This window comes from Uloborus diversus, chromosome 3 (genome assembly GCF_026930045.1).
Source record: "Uloborus diversus isolate 005 chromosome 3, Udiv.v.3.1, whole genome shotgun sequence".
NCBI classification, from domain to species: Eukaryota; Metazoa; Arthropoda; class Arachnida; order Araneae; family Uloboridae; genus Uloborus; species Uloborus diversus.
This window is the reverse complement of record NC_072733.1, coordinates 181,641,209-181,664,481: the sequence shown is the minus strand read 5'-3', so window position 1 is coordinate 181,664,481 and position 23,273 is coordinate 181,641,209. Positions and strand designations below refer to the sequence as shown.

Genomic DNA, 23,273 nt, shown 5'->3' with positions numbered 1-23,273 from the left:
ATTTTTTTCTCAATTTCTGTGTTTATGAATAAAATTACATTTCAGCATTTAGATATAATCTTGCACTATGAAGCTATGAAAAACACAAGTTCAATCTTCTTGAGACAGTTGCAAAAAAAGTATAAAAGTATCTTTGGCATTAACTGTCCCCAATGAATTTGGCTAACTACTAAATTTTACTATGGTATCACAAGCTGAAGTATGAAATATCCTTCGTACAATGGGACGAATAATTTATGCAAACTTGAACATTAGCACCCGTTTGATAGATTATGAAAGCGGGTTTCAAAATACTCAAATGATAAGCATAGCCAGCTATGCCAAGGTAAATAACTTATAACGAGCGCACTTATTCTTCTACCCCTGGTTTTAATGAGGAATAATGCACTGGAACATCGATTAGGTTCTGACGTTTGGTGGTAAAATATGGAAAATAAATGTATCAAAGTTCATTTAGGTGAGAAATGAGGACGAACTATATTTGAAAATAAAAAATCTGAAAGTTTACTGAATAGAGATTCATCACACCGAGAGCTGACTTTATGTGAAAACTACAGGATGTGTCCAAATTCCCTCCGAGGTTTGGAAGGCTTGCTGAAACAAAATATCACCAATACATCAACAACACTGACTTTACCGAAGAAGAAATTCTACAAGATTTACTTACAGAGATTTCATTAATCTCTATAAGTAAATCTTGCGTGTTGCGGCAGATATCAAGTCTAAATTCTGATTCTTTCTTCGCTCACTGAAACATGTCACGATCAATGATAACATATATGCATTTGAAATCCTTTGGCGTAGATCTTGTAAACCACGTGTCATAGGGGACACGAACATACGATCTTTGATGAGCCGCATAAAAAATCGCATAGGAGTTAAGTCCAGAGACCGCGGTTGCTATGAAAGAAGTGGCTTGTCGTCAGAACCCAATGTCCAATTGTCCAACTCAATGACCAGGAAGCATACAAACAACTTTTACTCAACTAGGGATTTTTTAATAGTTCTGGAACTCTTGATGGGCCAACCGACGCAAATAAGTCGGCCATGTTTTTTCCGCATCTAACGCATGTGAACAAATTTCGTTCCTCAGAAGTTCCGAATTCATGAATTGGACGTTTTGACCCTCTATCCGCTTTAAAAAACGTCCAGAAAATTTTGTTCCGAAATGAAACAATAATTAGGGAATGTAAAACAAGCTTTAAAGAAAATGGTTGACGTTTTTAAAGTGACAACCAATCAGCAGTCTCCAAATTTCTAACATAGTCTTAGCAAATCAAGGTTGTTTAAATACGACCAAAACGTTCATTTTTGAGGAAATGGCAAACTTCTATCAGAAATGGAGGAATGCCTGATCTTATTGGAAAATGAATAATCTCTGATCGTGATATGTTACAGTAAGTGTTTGTTTTAATAGACCTTCCAAACGAAATTCTGCCACACCCTGTATTATTGACTGGACAAATGCTTATGAAGGCGATGAAAATGTGAGAAATTATGAATGTAGATTAACTGATTTAGATTCTGAATTTTTTCCTTTGAAACAATCGTGTTGTCTTCACAATAAAGTGACTAGTGATGGATTTGTTATTAATGTAGTTTGATCTGATTTTTGGTGACTTTTGTTTTTGCGAAGAAAGATCTTCCACTTATCGATGATGTGCTTTAAAGCGCAGTTCTGCAGACGCATGAAGTCGGGAATTTGTAGAGTCTAATATACGGGCAGGTTTCTGCACTTTCTGGATCAAAACTGATGAGTTGATGATGGCTGTATTTTTGGACGCACTGCGATTGCTCATTATTACATAAGTCACTCGAGCAGGGTTCTCCAGGTTTTCTAAAGCAGAAAGAAATAAATTAGCAGCATCAACAAATTGCTTTAACTCATTAAAATTATATCCATTCCAAAAGGATAGAAATTTACCTTCAAATTAGTTTATGCAGAATATTCGCATTTAAACACAGTGATCTTAAATACAGAAATAAATACATCTGCGCTAAAAAGTTTTAAAAAAATTAACAACGTTACACCAATTTTCAAAGAATTGTAGACGTACGTTTTGGTGTCACACAAAGTTAGATTACACAACTCATGCGTTGCAAAGTATAAACGAAAATCATCTATAAAATTTCTCAGTTAGGAAGAAAAATGTGCGAACTTGATCTACACACAACTCATTTAGACTGTGAAAACCAACAAGTAATCATAACATATAACCTAACTTTTTAAGTACGGTAAAAGCACTTATTTTCGGGAAAAAAATATATCGGTGATTTGAAAATTTTACATGAACCGAATCGAGTAGAAAAAACTCGCCGATATAAAATATTTTGCAATTTTTAAATTTTCACGATTGTGAAGGGCTCGCTAAAATCACGAAAATTAAAGCCTCGCAAAATTGAGTGTTTTTACAATGTATTGCAGGATTTGAGCAAAAAATCAAGTAAAATTAGGGAGAACCCTGAATTTCTCTGAAGATCTTTTCAGATGTGCCACTATTATGACCGATGAGTGATATACTCTACATTAGTACATACATTTCCACTTTTAATTTCAATTTATTTCTACGTTTCATTACTTACTTGCAAACTTCCAAGTTTATTCGTTGTGGAAAGGTTTCAGTTTGTATTATGACATGCCATTTGCCTCTAATGTCTTGAGCAAAGCTCGGTCGAATGGTGTCACGCTCAATTTCACATAGAGGGACCTTAAAGTGTGTTTGGGTATCCTTCCACGGCCAATAAGCTCTAGGACCATGGTCCGAAATATTTCTGGAAAGAGAATATGACGCAATGTCCTCCATAACGCCTGATTCTTCGGGAACTTCGACGAACATTCTGTTGACTAATTCTTCACAAACGTCCATTATTTGAGATACTTCAGTGCTGTAAATACAATATAAACTATGTCAAAACTTGGGAAAAAAAATTCTTACTCACTGTATTTCTTTATTCAAGCAGATTTAATTTTCAAGAAAACAAACGCTGTTTTTTTTTCTTTCTCTCTTTTTCAAAAGAGAAAGTTAACGTTAAATTGCGTTAGAGATTTAAAAGTTAGTTGACAAAAATGTGTCATTTTACCCAACATTAAATTCGTTAGAGATTTAAAAGTTAGTTGACAAAAATGTGTTATTTTACCCAACATTAAATTCGTTAGAGATTTAAAAGTTAGTTGACAAAAATTGGATTATTGTAACCCAACATTGATTTGCTTTAGAGATTTTAAAGTTAGTTGACAAAAATGTTATTTTATCCAACATACATTAATTTTAAATACTCCAAATTTGTTACAAGAAATTTTTAGAATTAATTTCGATATCGATATTTAAGTTGGATATTTCAGTGTTTATTTTTCATGTACAATATTCGTGATGTGAAGAATTTATTGGCATCAGCATTTAATTCATTAAGTATGCTAACTGTAATTTTCATGTTAATCTGCCGCATTCCTTCAGAAAGGTACTACATTACTCTGAAACATTTGTGCTTCGTGAAACTTCATCAAAGTTTTAAACGTAAACGACGTAACTACAATCTATTTCCTCTGGAGGTTTAGGGAGATTAAAATAATTAAAAAATGAAATTTCTCTATACGGTTAGGGGAGATTAAAATGATTAAGAATTCTGTGTACATCATCAGAATGAAACTGATTTGAAAAAATATATCACACAGTATGCCCTTACATGAGTGTAATTAATTAAAATAATCATAAAAACAAGGTTACCATACATGTTTATTAAATTTTTGAAAAACCAAGTCTCCAAGTCTATTCCGAGTCTCCAGATATCCAGAAGGTGTAGACGTTTTTACAAATGTATAAACAGGGCAAGGTGAAGTGATATTGGAAGAACCACCGGTAAGAATTGTCTATTGGTGAGTGCTTAAAGTCATGGGCGACCATTCACCGCAGTATATAAAACGTATAGTGTACTATTGTAATGTTTGATTTATTTATCGGGAAAATAATTTTACAGGATTGTTCGAGATTTCCAAGAAATCGGATCTAGTGCATCCTTACAAGGGAGAAACTTTCACAGCCGATACTTGCATATGGGTTTACAATTACACCTTTGACCGACCCTAGTTCTGACCTTTTATTTCGTAAACATAAATTGTAACATTAGCTCATTGTTTTTTAAATGTGTAATATGAAAAAAGAAGGTCAAACTCTTTATGCTAGAGTATGGCTATTTGAGGTTATTAAGCGGATAGTTGTCAGATTTAATAATATTTTTATGGGCAGTTGGTACCCTAAGACGTTTAAAAAATAATTTTCCAGTTTTTATATATTCAAAATATTCAAGTCGCGAGCTTTCAAACTATGCCAAATTCATGTTTCTACATAGATAAAAAGTTACTCAATTTAAATATTAATGGGGCAGGAATGTATTAAAAAATGTGTAAACAATTTTACTTTCAAATGCAATTTTCTCAAAAAGTCAATTTTAAAAACTTGTATTCCTTTTTCTAGAAAGCTACTTAACATACTACTTTGAAATTTTCGACACATTTTATTTATATGTTCATTATTATAGTGAAGTAAAATTTTTACTTATATATATATATATATATATATATATATATATATATATATATATATATATATATATATATATATATATATATATATATATATATATATATATATATATACATATATATATATATATATATATATATATATATATATATATAAACTCACTTTTTACAAAACAACTGTTTTTATGGTCAAAAGCTGTCCTTTTTTTATTTAGAAAGTGATGGTTAAAATTTAATAAATAAACTGAATCGCCTTAAACTTCTACTTCAATAAACCATGATATCCTTAGATACCATTTAAAAGCACTGTGAAAATTGTAAGTTTCTAATTAAAACTTTTTGACAAAAAGGTACATAAAGTTTAGCAATTTAACAGCTTATACAGGGTACCGATTTCCTTAATGTAATTGGCATTACTACCAAACCACTGACAGCTCCTTTTAGCAAAATTTCATAAATATTGATTTTTTTTGGTCAACTAATACCACTAAATACATTACCACTATGAGTGTTAATGTATATTCCAGTTATGATACTTAAAACACATTTTTCTTTTCTAATTTTCAAGCTATGGCTTAGATTTAGAATCAAAGACAACTTTTTAGTCACGTAGTTTCTGATTCGATTGTTGCTTTCCTTTAAGAAAAATATATAAATTTCGGTCTTAAGTTGTGAAATTTTACCTAGGATAGTTAGCTCCAAGATCACACCATCCTAAATCACTTGTTCCTCCACAGTTCAGTTCCATCGGGGGCCCATCTTCGTTTTGCAACCTGGAAGACGCATCTTGTGGCGGATCTGCTTTTATGTAATGGATATTCGAAGCTGCCCAGCCTTCACCTTTGCTTTTCGAAACAGCAGCCTGTTTGTATGACACGGGGTGTGCTTTGGCTTTGATTGCTGTTGTTACCATTGGCTCAGGAGCAGAAATTACTCTAGCTTTGGTAGTCATGACCTTTTCAGTGTTCGCCTCTACTACTCGTATTCTGGAATGAAAAAAGGCAGTTAAAAATTCCTAAGTTTGTCCATGCGAACAATTACTTAATAATGTGTTCATTTCATGATTTGTTTTAATAGTGGAATAGTCAACCCATAACACGTTTACTGTGTGTATACTGGTTCAGTGCAAAAATACAACATAAAAGTTACGAGCGAATAGCTTAAGAAAAGCTATTATAGACTGAACAGAACCGCTTAATATTTTTTAGTTTGAAAATTTTATTTAAGGAATGACTCTAAGCTCATAAAACAATTATTTCGGTTAATGAAATCTGATGAAAAACTCCCCAACAAACTTTGTTACTCTTTGTCTGACCGTTACCTAACCTTTTCTCATCGTTGAGCAATTTAATGAATGAAATATAAACTAATTACTTTAATATTCAATCATTTAATGGAAACCATTCATAAAGTCACGAAAATAGGAATAATTATTCAATGTCGAGCTGCTTCGAACATTTCATGCAATGTTCTTTCAGGTTTATATTTGCTTACAAGAAACCGTTCAAAGAAAAATACGCAGTTAAAACAACAGTATTAATATATTAATGCTGGAATAATTTCAAATAATGTAGTCACACCTATTCTCTCTTAAAAATAATCAAGGTATCAATAAATTACTAAATAATTGAGCCAATACAGATGAAGTAAAAACATGCATTGATTCACTTTTGTGAGTAATTAACAAATAAAAATATCATGGTAATAAAAAGCACAAATTGACAAAATTATTGCAGACTGATGTTTTAGAGTTAATAAGAAACCCTTTAATCCGTACATAAATTTAGCACTTCGGCCTTCTTCTATTCCGAAACTCACAACTTTGATTGATGAAGATGTTCCCGATTAACCACGAAACAAGCATCAGAAATACTGCTGCTAACTATGCCTGTTATTCAGCTGTTTGTATTTATGTATTGATTTGTTGTACTCACTCATTTGAGTCTGAGTATAATACCCTTGCCTTAACAATATTTAGTTCGAAATTGCAACCAAAAACTTCTTTGGAAGCGTAAGTTGACGATTTCCCATTCCGTGTTTTTGAACAGTTTGTACAGCATTGATGAAGTCGCGTGGTACGTCCCATCTTTAGCAAAGTTTTTTAGTTTAGCAATTGTTCTTAAAATTTCGACAGAATTTAGGACCTTGTATCTCGATAACGAAGAGACAGTGGCCAAATAATTTATGTGTCAAAAATATTGGTAATAATAAAAATATGTTTCACTATGCTCCTTCGATTGCTACCTATTATATATTTCTTCATTATTCATGTGGTTCTCTGGTCATTGCTCTTCGCAATTCGTCACAACAATTTGGAAATGCACATCAGTAAAAGACTAGAACCAGCATGAATATTTTTTCTTAAAAAAATTTCATTTATTCTTTCCTTCTTGACATTAATTTAAATGTCTATCCCAAGTTTTACAAACTTTCAATCAAACTCTACTCAAATACGAATTGTTGTTACACCTGATCTTAGTTGACACCAAAATCTGCATAATTGGCACTAATAAAAAAATGATCTCGAGGAGTAGAAAATCTGAATCGTGACCTACTCTATAAAATCTTTAAGAACTAAACATGAAAAATGCACTACATGCAGTACCTTTTAGCTTCTAGCTCTTTTGGTTCAATAATAATGGCCTTCATAGATTTGTAGGAGGGACCCCCATTGACTTTCCTCGCTGCCAAAACCTTGGGATGAGCAGCACCATGAGCTTTGATGACGGTGACGTGACCTCCAGAAGATCCCATTAGGTCATCCAGTTCATAAGACACTTCACCTTTGCTCCAACGCCCTCGTTTTCTGCTGTCTCTTTCCTCTTCTTCACTTTCAGTTTGGGTCACGGGAACAAAGCCATAATGAAATCTAATGGAAATAAGAGCACATGCTGTTTTAGAAGTCACGAAAAAGAAGAGTTTATTGTTATTTCGTTACGAGAAAATTGGGAAGAATAAAAAGTGCCGTTTATAGTACTATTTTAATCCTGAGTTATGTCAGAAAGTGTGTATTTTATTCTTAACTGCCCTTTATCATCGTTTACCATTTTCATGACTCACAGCACATTTTTATGGTGACAAAATTTAATAATTAAAAACTACTCATAAATATTAACAAATTTTAATAGCTGATACAAATTACTACTAAATGTAGTCGTAAATATTTTTGCAGAATGAAAATAGTCTTTTAAAATGTTTCATGGTTCATGCGTAATTTATGAGATTATCTTTGTTAAACCTATGAAATTGGTTATGAAGTATTGTGTTTAATAAAATATTCTTTCCACTTTAGCCAAACTTGATTAGCTAGTTCATTTTGATATGTGTTTCCTTATATTAAATTTTCAAAAGTTAGACCATATTTAGTAGATTACATTTTATTTACTGGGAAGTAGAAGATATATAAACATACTCTATAAAAATGTAACTACGAGTATTGTTTTGTTTTTAATATAAATTGAACAATGAAGATCAATGGACTTCACAGTCAATCATTCAAAGATGAGTTTTGCTAAATGAACTTTTCAACAGTTGAACAAGTATATACACACACATAGAGAAAGAAAAGTTTTTTTTTTTTTGCATGTGAGTGCGTGCACAATTGTGCACCATAAACGTTTAAATCTACTGCCGATATGATTTCGGGTTGAGCTCACCCGAATTTGTCAGAACCACTAGCTTAGACATCTCTGAAACTCATCTATTTTTGATCATTTTATAGCCTTAGAAAGTGAGCTAAGTTGAAGAGAAAATTTCAGCCACAAAGGCAAGAGATTTAAATTATAAAAACAAAATTATCAGCAAGAAAGATAGAAAACATAATTCATTTCTGGTGTGAACAGTTTTAAAGATATAAGAAAAGGTTGCTGTCATCATGGATTTTTAAAGGTCATTGTTATGAAAAAAAAATCGAATCCTGATTTGATTTACTAATCATTAAAGAACATTTAATCTCTAGAGAAAAAAGTTAAAATACCTGGAAGCTTGCCGAGGTGGACTTGGTATTTGTGAGGCATAACTCCTTGTTGTGCTGTATCGATTTGACTCTTTGGGTGTGTCTTCCGAATCGGAATCCCTCAGTGACAGAGTAAGGGTTGTTGGAAGTAAATGAGAACCTCTATCCGACATAGCCTCAGCGTTTAAAATTTGAATATTATCTTTGGGCAGCGTAAGTATGAGTCGCCTACTATTTCTTTGTCTCTTGTTAGCTGTCATTGGTTGAATATAAAGATAAGGTGGTCCTCCACGCTTAATAGGTCCTTGATATTTCACAGGTGGCGTTGTCTCTGCTGATCTGGTGACAGGTGAAGGAGGTTGAAGTACCCTCATAAATGGTCTATGTTCTCTTTCCAAAAATCGTGATCTCTGTGATGGCTCTATTTGGAATTCATGGTTACTGTGGAATGGCCCACTACGAAATCCGAGTAACAAGACTTGACCAAAATAAGTGGAAAAAACACACAGAGTGAACAACAAGGCGTTGAGTGACATCTAAAAAAAAAATGTACAATCAAATCCCATTTTTTTAATAAGCTACTCATTTCGAAATTTTATCTGCAAGTAATAAAATGACAAAGGGAAGCGGCCATTACCGTATTAAGATTTACATATATTAAGAACCAATGTAGACTGAGCTAAATAACTGACGAATTTAAACTTCATATTTGCATGCAATAAATTGCCGAAAAGAAGCCGTCTTCTAACCAAAAGATAGATAATCTACTGATATGAGCCAAGTTAACATATGAGCTAAATGAAAATTTCAAAGTTCGCATCTATATAGGTAGTAAAATGGTAAAAATCAAACTTTATGTGTTATTCAGTTCTAGCCTAAACGTAATACGACGTCGTAATGTCTAATGTCGGCAAGTAACCAAGCCTATTTCCTAAATATCATGTTTTTTCCCTTTCTAATTTATTTTTTGTTTCTTTCATGATACGTTAGAGGTTATATTACGTTAGAGGTAGAATTTTTTTCTAAACCCATCCCGCGAAATGTATAACAGCCTCTATTCTAAAATTTAAGTTAATAATAGAAACAACATTTCTTCCTCTTCAGAAGAAATAAGTTTTTAAAAAAACGCAATGGTTTTTTGTTTACAATTTTTTAAATGCAGAACACGACGCGAAATGTGCGCTTTGCCGGCTGAGTTCCGAACTTACCTCATCACGTGATCCAACTGAAATCGTTTGCTTCCTCTTTACTTTTTTTTTACGTTCAGAGATTTCATTTCTTTATTTTTCTAACTTCTTTTTTTTCTGGACGTTTTGCTATATTTATTTGTGGTCAAATATTTGTATGCATTTTGATTCAACAAAAGCAGTGATTTTTTTTTCTGCACACATTTACGTTACATATTTGTTCGCATTTAATTTAAAAACCTCAGCGAATTTTTATCTTTTGCAAGCGCACCCTCTGGGAGCGTAGAGCCTTTTTTTTCGTGCTATTTTGGTTAAATAAATAAAGCCCACGGTTTTTTACTTGATCTTCGTTTTTGTTACGGATTGGCGGTTAGGTTAGGTAGATCGAGAGATAGATATTGAATGGGCAAAAAATGTTCCGTTTTGAATTAATACCTATTTTCAACACTCACTTTGAACTGCGGCAATGGTATTTGTGAATACATGAATTTCTCTCATATATTGAAATAAATAACCAACCATAATAATTTTAGTGTTTCAATCAAATGGTGACATGAAAATTGAAACTGAACTTCATTTTTAAAAATCTTACTAAAAAAAAAAAAAAAAAAAAAAAAAAAACGCTCTTCTCTTGATATCACAATAGTTTCCTAATATTTTTATATAAAAACTAGAAAATAAACAGTCAATTTATTTCTTTTAAAATATATTAATAACAGTATTAAACCGCATAAAATAATGATTTGTTTTGAAAGCACAAAATAATGTTTTGAACGTGTTGCGGAGCACCAGCAACACGTTCAAATCATTACTTTTTAAATACGATTTTTTTAGAAAGTTGATGTTATGATGCGTAATGGCTCAATTATACAAAAAATACAAGCTAAAGGTTTAATTCCGGGAATAAAGTTCAAATATATACGAAAAAATGTCACACCCGTGCAATTGTATTGAGTAATACAATAAAAATATTACTGAGCAATACAGTAACAATAACGTTTGTCGGAAGTCTTTTCATCCACAAGCTCATTTCTTTTGCAGTGAAAAAGGCATTTCTTGTCAACGCCAAAACACGTGTCTACAGAAATATCCAATTTTATGCAATTAAACGTTGTTATTTCCTAATTTTCAAGCACAAAGGTATTTATTCAACTCATACAATAACATTCTTTGGAACTGTGGAACAATTATGTCAATATTATGAGTTTAAACTTGAGGGGGGGGGGACTGCTTTAGCAAGTTGAATTCAAAAGACAATTCTTTTCTCTCCATCCTATGCATTAAAATACCCAAAAGGAGAGCGACTAAGTACACTCTTACTAGAGACGTGCAAAACATTTAAAAATCCCTGATCCCTAACGTAGCATATCACTATTCAGGACAACTTATTAGCAAAAAACAATGAAAATTATTACATGTTTATCTACTTATAAAATATGTTTGAAAAGCTTCAGCACCAATCCTGTTTTTCACACCTAATCACGAAAGGTAAAATAAAAATATTATGATGACAAAGCGGGTATTTTATGCGTGACCTATAAAAAGCATGTGCTCTCAGTTTTTCTACAGTAAAACTTTCCAATGCATTTTCTTACGCTAATAGGTTCCAGTGAATATTAAACTGAATTGCACTATTTAAATATTTAAAAGCCTTATTGCCTGCTCTACAGTATAATATTGCAGCATAATTTCAATTTTCTGGTAACAATTATTAAAAAATATGCTTAAAATTGCTCTAAGAAATATATAGAAGAATATACCACATTATTAACTGTCAGATAATAAAAATTTTAATCTTTAGCGGCGTGATATTACGAACCAAACTATACCTTCTACGAACGGGGGCGGGAGAGGGGGGGTATTGGTCATAACAGACATTACATTTATATAAAATACCACACGAGGACTGGCAATATGGTTTAAAAACAAGAGTTCAGGGGGGAGGGGGATAACTTCCTCCCTGTTAACGTAGAAAGAGTTTAAGTGTAGAAATCTTGATTCAATGGGAGTCACATCGAGCTGCTATTTGTTATTCTATCAATAAAAGGAAAATACACTCTGAAGTGTCTAAATTCCATATTCTTAAACCCTGAAACTTGAATTGTAAATTCTTTGAAATTACTTATTATCACATGGTTTTGTAAACAGCAAACATGAAATTTTTTGATGTAGTTTGAAATACTCACGCGTAAATTCATTGCATAGTTTAAAAGCGGCTAGTTTACGATACTTTTAACGAGAATTATGCTAACTCTTTTTCTTCTTTCATAAATCAATGAAAAAGGACCGGTTTATCTTATTTCAATACATTTTTTATAGCGATTTTGGATTATTTTTCCACCAAAAAACAATAGAAATGTTTTAAAGTCGTTTTACGTTAAACAATTGACTAGCTGCAGTTTTCTATGTGTATAAAAAAGCCTAGCATTAGAAAAAAAAAAGTTTATGCTTTTTTTTTTTTTAAATAAAGAAAAAGGTAGTGCTCTAGACTTTTTACGAAGCATACTGCGCTTGAACCATTTAAAGCTATAAAATCCAAATACTCTAAAATAATTGAGAGAACGAAAATATATAGAAGAGATGGCACAGTAAATAAATTCTCGACCCACATTTTTAATTTATCCGAGCTCCAAGAAAGATTCTCCAGTGATACTTTGAATTTCTTATTGTCATGTTTCCTTCAGATAGATTTTGAGTGGTTGTGGACAGCAAAGGGAGAAAAAATCATGATTCAAAACTATATGTATGAAGTTTTAGAATTAAATAAATTCTACACTTGTTGACCAAAGTAAGTAAATAAAAAGATAACAAATAAAAGCATTTCTTTTTTATAGCAAAGAACAGAAGAAATGACTTTTGACAGAAATAAACACTTTAAATTTTTGGATTTCATAAATAATTCAGAAATGATTACTGTATTTAATATATAAAATATAAATTTTATCACTGAATTTATTGAAAGACTAGCTACATTTTCCAGCGTGGCACGGTCTACCCCAAAAATAAAAGTTGTGTCAAGTGACGCATGTTCAACAGTCAGGCTTAACTAAAATAAAACAACAGTCGTATAAAATTTCCCGTCAACGAGCAGAAAAGAGAAATTTTATGGCTCCAAGTTTAAATTTAGACTTCTCAAGATTTTTTTTTAAATTTTAAAAAGTCAGTCATTGTTATTAATAGGCTTTAATATTCCATTTTATGGATTTTCTGGCGAAAGCCCCCAAAGGGTTTTGCACCCCTTAGGTGGGCTGCAGTGCGAACTCCTAGCATCAAAGAACCATTGTGCCAAATTTGGCAAAGATCGGACGCAAACTGTAGATTTGTATTAGGAAAATACACACACATATAGCCATTTTTATGTGCATAGACTGGATAAAGGAGATAATGTAAAATGCTATTGGGAGAGTCAAAGATACTTTTCCAATTTTTGATCTTAAAATAAAGCATTCGATTAAAAAAGGATGAACTAACATAAAATTTATATTTTTGACACAACGTTTATTGGAAGCTGTAAGCACCAAAAAGAAAGCTAATTTCATTTGACACTGAAATGCATTTTTTTGGACTCTCAGCGTCTAAATGAATTGCTAAATATAAAGGTTAAATTTGAAAAACTTCACATCGATGCAAAATCTTGTTGAAGAACTGAATTTAAAGAATATTTAATTTGAAGAAACTTGCTGCGCGCGCGCGCAATGTTTTGTGCAAAACGCATAAAAAAGAACTGACACTCGCATAAATGAAAGTGACAAGTATATCTACGTCGGGATATATGAGAGAGATTTCTTTTAAGATGGAAGGGATAAATACATGCATCAAAATAAAGTCTCAAATTCGTACACAAAGATAGAAGTGACAAATATAGGCATCAAAATGAAGTTGACAAATTACATCTGGTGCTTAAACATTTTTTAAATCCTCTCCTTGATTTTAGAGCACAAAAAAAAAAGCATTGAATGTCATTCCTACGACTTAATTTGTTGAAAAATATGCACTCTTAGAGCTCTGTAAAAAAAAAGTACGCTACAGTATGAATTGAAGTATGGAACTTAAAAAAATAAATTGAAATGTCAATTTATTTCTTAGTTACTACTTTTAATGTGAAAAAAAAATCATTGAAAAAGTGATAAATGCATGATTGAAAAATAAAGATTTCCTCAAATATTGATTCTTTTTTCAATTCTTTACATCGAAATGTATTTTTGAAGGAAAAAAAAGATATAAAAACATAACAATTAAAAAAAAACATTCAATTCGAAAACTTTTTTCATTGTCAAAATGACAAAATTCGCATCAAAATCTTTGTATTAGCATTTTTCTTTTATTTATTTATTTTTGTGCTCAAACAAAACTAATAAGTTAAGTAGAAAAAATTATTTTCTGCATATAGTGTTTTAAAATTTGATGAAAAATACTGAAAAATACCCACCATTACAAGCAAGGTAAACAAAGCAAGGTAAAGTCCGAAGCAAAAGCAAGTCCAATAAAAGTAAGTCCTGGAGCTCCCGAAATGTTCGCGCACGTTGTAAAGAGTAAACAATCTGCTTGTCAACGAAGTTTCACGAATATATAAGTACCGGCTGAGACAAAGAGGAAGCCAACTTCTTCCCTACCGATGCTGATGAGACATCAAGTTCTGAGGCGTTGTGGGCGAGATGTGGTGGAAAACAAGCCAAGAAGGGAAACCTGGTTTGTACCAGAAACCCGCCTCCCCATCACGCTGCCTGACCTTCATAAACAGACACACTTTTTTTGTTTCAATTCCATCCCCTAATCCCGGGATCGACATCATTTCTGTGGCGTCACGGTCTTTACACCCAAGTCGTTCGATTCAATAGCATTTTCTATTACGAGACCGAAAAGTGGGAAGATTTCGCTGGGAAAGCATCGAAATTGCTGGAGAGGGTGTGTTTCGCGATCGTTTGACATATTTAGATGAGTTATTTAGCTGAGAAGTGCTCATCATATTGTTTTACGCTGGTTAGGAATCTGGAGTTGGGGATTGATTGCATGAGATTTCGTATCGAAGTTTTATTTTTACTTTTCCCATGGCATAGATATTTGAATTTTCGAGTAAGCTGAATTCCAGGTTCAAATTTAGTTTGCGATGGTATCGATAAAGATACTGATTTGTTTTGAGATTCAAGAAAACCTTAACTCTTGTTAACCAGCTAGTAGCTAACAACGGGAAAAAAGGGTTTCATTTTATTCATGAAAATACAATAACAGTTCATGACAACACAATAACTAGTTTTCTTCAGACTCAAAAGAATAGTATTTAAATTGAACGAGACAGTAAAACTAAAAAGAAATGGCAAATCAAGTTTTCCCACCGTTTGCATTTTTTTTCATGAAAAAATCCATGCATTTCTTTTTTGACCAATTAAAATATTTTAAAATGTACCTTCAAATTTAATACTACTGTAAAATAGTAAACAATTTTCTAAAATATCTGCTAAACTGATTTACTAGAACAACTAAAAAATTATTACACAAATTTAAAATTGAATTACATAGTTCCAAATAAATATACTTATCTTAGTAGCTATGAAAAGCTTATTTAATAAAATAACTTCCATAAACATTAGATCTCATTCGAAAATAACTTTTTATTTTTTTCAATTAACTACCATAATGAATCATTTTCAACCAATTTCCGCACAGTTACTTTAACAGATCTGTTGTTACTGTCGTGTGCCTGCTAGACTGACGATTTGGGGCGAGCTGCTTCACTTTTCCAACTGTACCTTAATCTGGTGGGAAGTCCGACTTCCGCAGTACTACCATACCATAAAGACCCATTTATAGGGTAGGCAACCATTCACAGCATAACAACACATTCACACAAAAAATGACATTAGAGAGAAAGTACATCCATGCCCGAGCCGGGATTCGAACCCGAGACTCGCCATCGCAGTCAAACTTCTCTGACCTCTAGACAAGGCGGTTGGCACTTTAACAGATCTTCCGAAGCCTTTAATTAAAATACAGGTATCCATCTCTTTTCTGAAAATTTCTAGCTGATTATGAGACGCAGAGGTGTCCATCCCCCCACAAGTTCAATGGCGCAAATTCCCCCTCCCCCCTCCAAAAAAAATTCTCAACACTCTTTCCCTTTTTTATTTTTAGCACTTTTTTAATTTTATTATTATTTTTTAAATATTAGTTATTTATTTTTTATTTTCTAGTTCTCTTTCTTTTATTTCATTTACTTTTTTAAAAATTAATTTATTAATTAATTATTATTATTATTATTATTATTATTACTACCACTATTGTTATTATTATTTTATTAGAAAAGTTTAGTGCTATGCCAATGAGAGACACACCCACAAACTAAATAAATAAATGAAATGAAAAATAAACAGAATACAATAAAATAAAATGAATAGTTTTCATTAAAAATAAATCAATAAATAAATTAAAATATTCCCCCAAAAAATTTTGGTAGCGCAACTTGCGCCATAATCCCCCCTTGTTTGCACCTCTGATTAGACGCAAAACTAATTAATGCTTTAGTTCAATTTAAAGCTTCCACAAAAGTTAAGGGGCCTTTTCATTTCTTTTTCATTTGTGTTGTCTTCACTGCCTTCGTGATCTTTTCTGTCCTAAAGTTGCTTCAGGTCTGTAACGATATCTGTTGCTTTATGCTCTACACTTTCTTCGGCTTCGTTCTAAATTGTGTTATTGCAAAAGAGAAAAATGTTATATCAGTGTGTTGTACCTTGTGACACTGCTAATTTCTAAGAATCTATTTTTTGCATCCTTATTTTTTGTAATATCTAATAGTAAACTTTACCACTAAATGTTGCTATAGTAACAATCAGCATCAAAAGAGTTAAAATGATGATTTTATGAGAGGAAGAAAATTTCATGACTCCAAAGTAAATATTTTCTTCATTTTAATTTCATTTTCTGTCTTTGTATTTGTAAATTTAATCAACTGAATTTTATTTTGTAACAAAAGAGAAGTACTTTAAATATTTTGCTTATGAGAAAATAATGATAGTGCATCTAGTAGATTGACCACCTTTTGGTTTTTCTTAAACCAACTAGTGATTGCACCTCGGAACAGCCAAACATATTGTACCTTAGGACACGTCCCAAGGTGCAATACATGAATGGTTCTTAATATTTTAAGTATGTTTAGGAACACGGAAAATTTTTCTAATCTGATGTAGTCTTTTAAACACATTTAATGTTAGATAATAATTCATTAAATCATTATTTCTGATTTATTATTCATAATTTAATTTATTGCCATGAAAAAAAATTTTGTTTTGTTTTTTGTATATCGCTGTCTCTTAAATCATGAAGAGTGTCCCATGGTACAACAGGATGTGTCCCATGGTACAATAGGATGTTGTACCTAGGGACAGTTTGTAACCCTTACTTTAAATGGCTGGCAATATTTTATTTTCAAACTGTCTGAATTTTAAAATATATATTGCAGAGAAATATGTTGGAGTACGTTAATGTGCCTTTTATATTTTAATTTTGATTTAAATAATTGACGTCAAAAATTAAAATACGAAAAGTGTTCCAAAGTACAACACTTTCCCCTACCCTCGAACAACTGTTGCTGAATATTTATATGGATAATTCTAGATATCCTTCCTTCCTCAGTGGCACGACAGCCCTGGGTGCGCCCTGACCTTCTCAAATATCTTCTTCCAGGCCTCTTTTTTTATGGCTGTGATTCGCCGGATTCTAGATATATCATACCTAAAACCAAATTCAAATATTTTTCAAGTGTCTATTTTTTCACACCATTAAATACTGCTTTATATAATAACTAGTGGTACCCGCACGGCTTCGCTCGCAATAGAAAAATTAAAAGGTCTTTTGGTTCGCCTGTATATTTACAAATAATGTATGGTGAATTTTCTCGCCAATTGGCTTGTTCCCATATTACGGTTCCACGTTAGGATAATTTCGTATCTCGCCTATTGGCTTGTGCCCATGTTACGGTTCCACGTTATGATAATTTCGTAATTTACTCGTCCATCTTATGATAATTTTGTTCTTAAAATTGGAATAGAAAAAGAACCACATCGAATTTTCGAAAAATCGCTTCGAGGTGCACACCCCCATTCTACAAACTAATTTTGTGCCAAATTTCATGAAAATCGGCCGAACGGTCTAGGCGCTATGCGCGTCACAGAGATCCCGACAGGCCGAGATCCTGACCGACTTTCAGCTTTATTATTAGTAAAGATTTAGAATATACATATTATATATATATATATATATATATATATATATATATATATGTGTGTGTGTGTGTGTGTGTGCGGCTTTCAATGTTGCATATGCTGTGAATCGTTGGAGATTTCCAAAGAAAATACATTCAAACAATTCCTCGTAGATTTGTAAATTGAGAGGTTCAATATCTGACAAAGTCAGTTATGAAAAATAATCGATTAAGTCTTAAGCTTAAAATTTAAGGTCAAGAATTCACAAGGGAAACAGAACGTACATACTAAACAAAGAGTCATGAATAAGACCAATAACTATTCAACATTTAAAATAAAAGCCTAACTAGCTCCCTAAATTTATGAGTTTTTCAATGTATTTTTATGCTATAGATTTTAACGAATCTATACGAACGAATCTAATGCGAATTGACTAGAATTGAAAATGTTCAATATTTTGAATTCTTGCTGTTGGATCTTGTGCATAAGCAGAATTAAAATTAAGTGATAAATACGATTGAAGTTACTTGAAGATAGATATAGAAAAAGAAAAAACAACATTACTACTATAACTGTCACATTAATAAAACTTTAATCTTAAAAAGGTGAAGTCCTCTTAAGGGTTTAAGGAAACTTTACGATAACAAAGAAATAAATGTTAGAAATCTTAATCCTGAGAGTTACATCAGGTTTTTTTTTGTGACAGTGTTATTGCCTATATTAATTAAACCGTTACTTGAAAATTTCATAGTAGAAATCAGACTTTCGCAAAGAAAATACAGAAGTTAAATAATTCTTTAATTATGAACTCAGAGGTGGTGAAACTGGTAAAACATTCTTCATATAAAACTCGTAAAAGTTAATAAATATCAAAATTGGGACCAGGGCCGCGCCAAGCCTGATCGGCGCCGTCGTGCAAATTTCTTTTGAGCGCCTTTATGCAGTGTCGTTCGATGAATGTATACTTGAGTGAGAGTTTAATATCTTTTTAAAAAAAATACATCGTCCAAAGCTCTTTTCGTAGTTTAATTAATAGTTGATGAGGGGGGGGGAGGGGGGTCGATAAATTATTGTGAAGTCGTTCTGTTTCGAAACTAAAAAGTTCAGAACTAAACCTAATTTTTTTCTACCATAAATATATGAATATCATTCACAAGATACAAATGTACTTACCATATGTTTTATGTATGATAACATAAAGCAGCCGAATTACCACAAACAGTAGTTAAAAATCATAAAAATACATGTTGCAAAAGTTATAATAACATATTTACCACAAGAACCGAAATGAGGAATAAGAAATCACTTGCGCCTCCTACTCTGTTAAAAAACTTTCCTGAAAATAACGAATAAAGTACCGGCAGCAAAGTTGCCGTAAATATTACGTTTCCGTTAAATTATTTTCCGTGACTTAACAGAAGTTCCATTTCTCATTTCTCCGTTTAGTTCTGTTCCTCCATTTATAAATTTTCCGTGATTTAACGAAAATTCCATTTCTCTTCTTTCCGTTCATCTATTTTTCCGTTTTTATATTTTCTGTGTCTTTACAGAACTTTCGGTTCTTGATTTTTCGTTGCGCTATTTTTTAGTTTCTCATTTTCACATATTTTACTGAAATTTCATTCTCGTTTTTCTATCCTATGTTTAAAATGATATATAATAGAAAAATAGTTAACTATTCAAAAACTATTATTTTTTTAATTTGTATTTATTACTCATACATTTTAAGTGAAATTTTTGCTTGATAACTTACCTTTCAAGGCATTTAATCTCGAAATTTGCACCTTCAGATGAATAAAAATAATCGAAAAGTACCAGCAAGGAAATTAGTGGATTTGAATATAACACCAATTTTTGATGCTGATACTGTTCTATATTTCCTTCCACATCTCCTCGTACATATTCTGGCGTGGCATGGAAAAGCATACATGAAAAATAGTATATTTTTATTTGCAGAATGAGTCACATAAAATACCATTAAAAACCGGTTGACTTTATCATGGAATAATATACCTGATGGAGAGTACCGTATACCAATTTACTGTGTTTAGAAACAGAATCATTAACATACACGTGAAGAATTTTTTGCTCAGATGATGTATATCCCCCCCCCCCCTCCTCGGTGATTTCCGCATTTTTCACTCATTGGAATAGCAACATAGATTTTTAGTGCATAAGCATTATACTTAGGCTAAGCATATAAATCAGTTCGTTTTACCCGAAATGTTTTTACAAGAAACTTGCAATAATCTCAAATAAGTTGTTGTATGAGATCCTAAGGAAATAAATTAAATAATTTATATTTTTTATTATAAATGAAATCCCGAAAGGAGTAATGAATGTTTCCAGATTTCTAAGTAGTCAAGAAAACTTATTCTTGTCAAAATTGTAATTGTATTTTCAAAGATTAACAATTCTGTCTTGCTCGCACACCACGATAATTTCCGGTTGATACGAAATGTTGACCATTTAACTTTTTAATGACTTTCAAGAATACAACGCGTTAGAGCAAAAACAGTAACTTTATAATAGTTCTATAAATTCTAAATCAGCTACCATAGGAATTCTATCAAATGCACATTAATAAGAAAAATACATTTGTATATTAACATGTACAAAGATATTCAACAATACTTACATGTGACCAGCGGTTCTAAATTTAAGTGTCTCCATTGCATCTGGACACAAGTAATCCAATAGCCTTTATTTTAAATGGATAACACGAGATCCTAAAACTATTCTCACCGCTAGAACACACAATATGACTAACGAATAGAATCGTCGTCGACGACGACGAACGTCGTCTAACGAATAGAATTTCGAAGTATTGAGCAAAATAATACACCGCAATAATATTCTAATACTGACTCAGTAAAACCCACATCAAGTCACCAAGGCGATCAAAACACATCTGCCTGCCTGAAAATGGCGCAAACATTTTTCCAAACTTACAAAGCCCAAAGGCGTAAAAACAGTTTCGACATAGAAACTAGTATATTACTTTCCAGACATGAAATAGCAAGCTATCTGTTTTGTCTACGGCATCTGAGTTGTTATTCTAAATTAGCTTTTAATTAACAACATGTAACAGTGCGATTTAATAAGCACTATCAAAAAGCGATGTTTATCATAACTTGAAGGCTAATCAGAATACTAACAAAGTACAGCACAGCGGCAACCCTAGAAATGGAAAAAATTCTGTTTTCATCACTTCCTTTCGTGATATTTCTGTTGTTGGAAGGAAAAAATACGTTTTGAAGCATTACGGAAATATTCTGTTAAAATCAGTCAGAAAACTACCTGAACTTTCAGGTTTTTTTTAACAGTGTATGCTCGACCTTGTGTACTATAGACACTTCGAAATAGTATTCACGGCAACATATTAAGAAAAAAATGCTAATGTATGCAGTAATCAGCATCATGAGTTGTCAATATAAAAGCTGGCGCATTTCAACAGCATGTTTAGATACAAGGCAATAATTTTCCCTTTTAGGTAGACAGAAAGACGGATTGCTTGTTTCAATGAGCTATATAATTTCACGCCACTATTAGATATAATGAAAAGTTTAATTTATTTTTTTGGTTGGACAGTTTTTTCCCTTCATTTGGAGCCTTTTGATTGGTAGAGCTCTGCGCCCTTTTACTCGGACGCCGTCGTGCGTTGCACGACCTTGCACATAGGGACGGCGCGGCCCTGATTGGGACTATGCACATTTTGTAAAGCCTCTAAACCTGCCAGAATACAAACTGCTCAAAATTCACGGATACGCAAAAGAGATGTATCTCAAAAAATGGAAGCGCATAGTTATAAATGTTTTCCTCTTTTAAACCTCGTTTACCAACGAATTGCAGATCAAAGATAAGTTCTGGCCCGAGTCGAATCATAATTGCTTGTTTTGCTGTAAAGAAAAGGAAGTAAATAATGTCTATGATGTCGAAGTAAAAATCAAACAAAAGAAGAAAAATAAAGTACGATGTTCTTAACATCGTTGTTGTGAGTTTCAATCTGCTGGAAATAAAAGCATGTTAAGTAGTGTATTTTACGATAGCGGATCAAGGAGCTGCTTCGAGAAGAGATCTTAACTAGAAGAGCTAAAATTGAAATCTGTTCGTTTATCCTTTTAATTAGAGGTGACCCCGTGAGCCTTAGTATAAGCCGGTGGATGCTCTTAAACTTTAATAACAGTATGACACCACACAATGTTGCTAAAGTAGAAATTATATTATTTCGGGAACTACAGTAACTGAAATAAACACGACTGTAGTACAACCTGCAGACTTTGCAATTATTAAAACCACGTGAAAAAGTTGATAAATGTCATCAGATACAACAATGTGAAAAGGTGATATGCGTCATCAGACATGGCTCTTGCACCTGAAATAAACACATTATAATGTTGATGTATAACGGGAAATTCTAAGGGAAGTTGTAAAAAATTTATGTGTCGTAGAAATTATTTTCGATCCGTGCAAGAAACAATAATTAAAATAAATGATGTTTGCGTGTTCAAAAGTTTTAGATGACGAAGCAAATGCCCACAGTTAAAAGCTTTCAGAAGTTTGAAATCCATTGGTCTCGTGGACCCTTCGAATGGAACATATTGTTTTCCTGGTTTGACGAATATCCGTCTATGAGATTAGTAACTTCCTTTTTTTTTTTTTTTTTTTTTTTTTGCACTTTTCTCATACTAGTTCACTGATTTAAGATAGTTTTGTTTGAATTACTTGAAAATAAATGAAGTTCATTTGAAAAATAAGTTTTACTTATGTTTTGATATTATGCTCGATGTGATCAGATCAATTAAACTTTCACGCACAGTGCCACTTGCAATTGCTATCCCTAAACTATGCTACGCCTGAAAGGTTTTTAAAAAATTAATGGGGGCTTCCGTGGCTCTGTGGTAGAAGCTTCGTCTTCTATGCCGGAGTTCGTGGGTTCGATTCCCGCCGATGCCTTGGGTGTTATTCCCCTCTCTTGTGCTGTAAACCTTTCCTGTGTGTGTCCGGGGGCAAGGCGCTTAGTACGCAGCCCTCTATGTGTGTGAAACTATGTAGTTTCTGAATAAATAAATAAATAAATAAATAGTAGAATTCTACTGATATACTTAAAATTGCTAACCCTAACCTATATTTCATCTGAAGTGTTAAAAAATTCAACTGATGTAGAATTTGTAAAAAATTGTAAGCAATTGTTTGTCTGTTCTCGTATTTCATAGCGTGGGAAGGAGGAGTGCCATTGCCTCATAAAAAGGATAGGCTTCTAATACGACAATACGTCGTACGATTTTTGTACGTATTAACATGGTAACACTAGAAAGATTTATAATTCAGGAGAGAGGAAATGACGCTCAAGTTACCGGGGGTGGGAATCGAACTTACGACGTCAGGCCTACGGA

General features: G+C 32.4%; 1 protein-coding gene across 1 annotated transcript; it reads right to left on the bottom strand.

Moving 5' to 3' along the window:
• Positions 1-58: 58 nt before the first annotated feature.
• Positions 59-14,192, bottom strand: LOC129219077 (uncharacterized). Its single transcript, XM_054853396.1, has 6 exons — positions 14,112-14,192; positions 8,517-9,031; positions 7,146-7,409; positions 5,224-5,526; positions 2,584-2,886; positions 59-1,837 (listed from the first exon to the last, which is right to left on the bottom strand). The coding sequence occupies exons 1-6, from the start codon at positions 14,112-14,114 to the stop codon at positions 1,666-1,668; spliced, it is 1,560 nt and encodes a 519-aa protein (XP_054709371.1). The 5' UTR covers positions 14,115-14,192; the 3' UTR covers positions 59-1,665.
• Between the last annotated feature and the right edge of the window lie 9,081 nt (positions 14,193-23,273).

Excerpts from the sequence above, each read along its gene's own strand:
- LOC129219077 (XM_054853396.1), bottom strand. Across the intron at positions 5,527-7,145 it reads AAAGAGCTAGAAGCTAAAAG|AATACGAGTAGTAGAGGCGA; the intron begins GTACTGCATGTA and ends TTTTCATTCCAG. Across the intron at positions 2,887-5,223 it reads CTTGGAGCTAACTATCCTAG|CACTGAAGTATCTCAAATAA; the intron begins GTAAAATTTCAC and ends TTGTATTTACAG.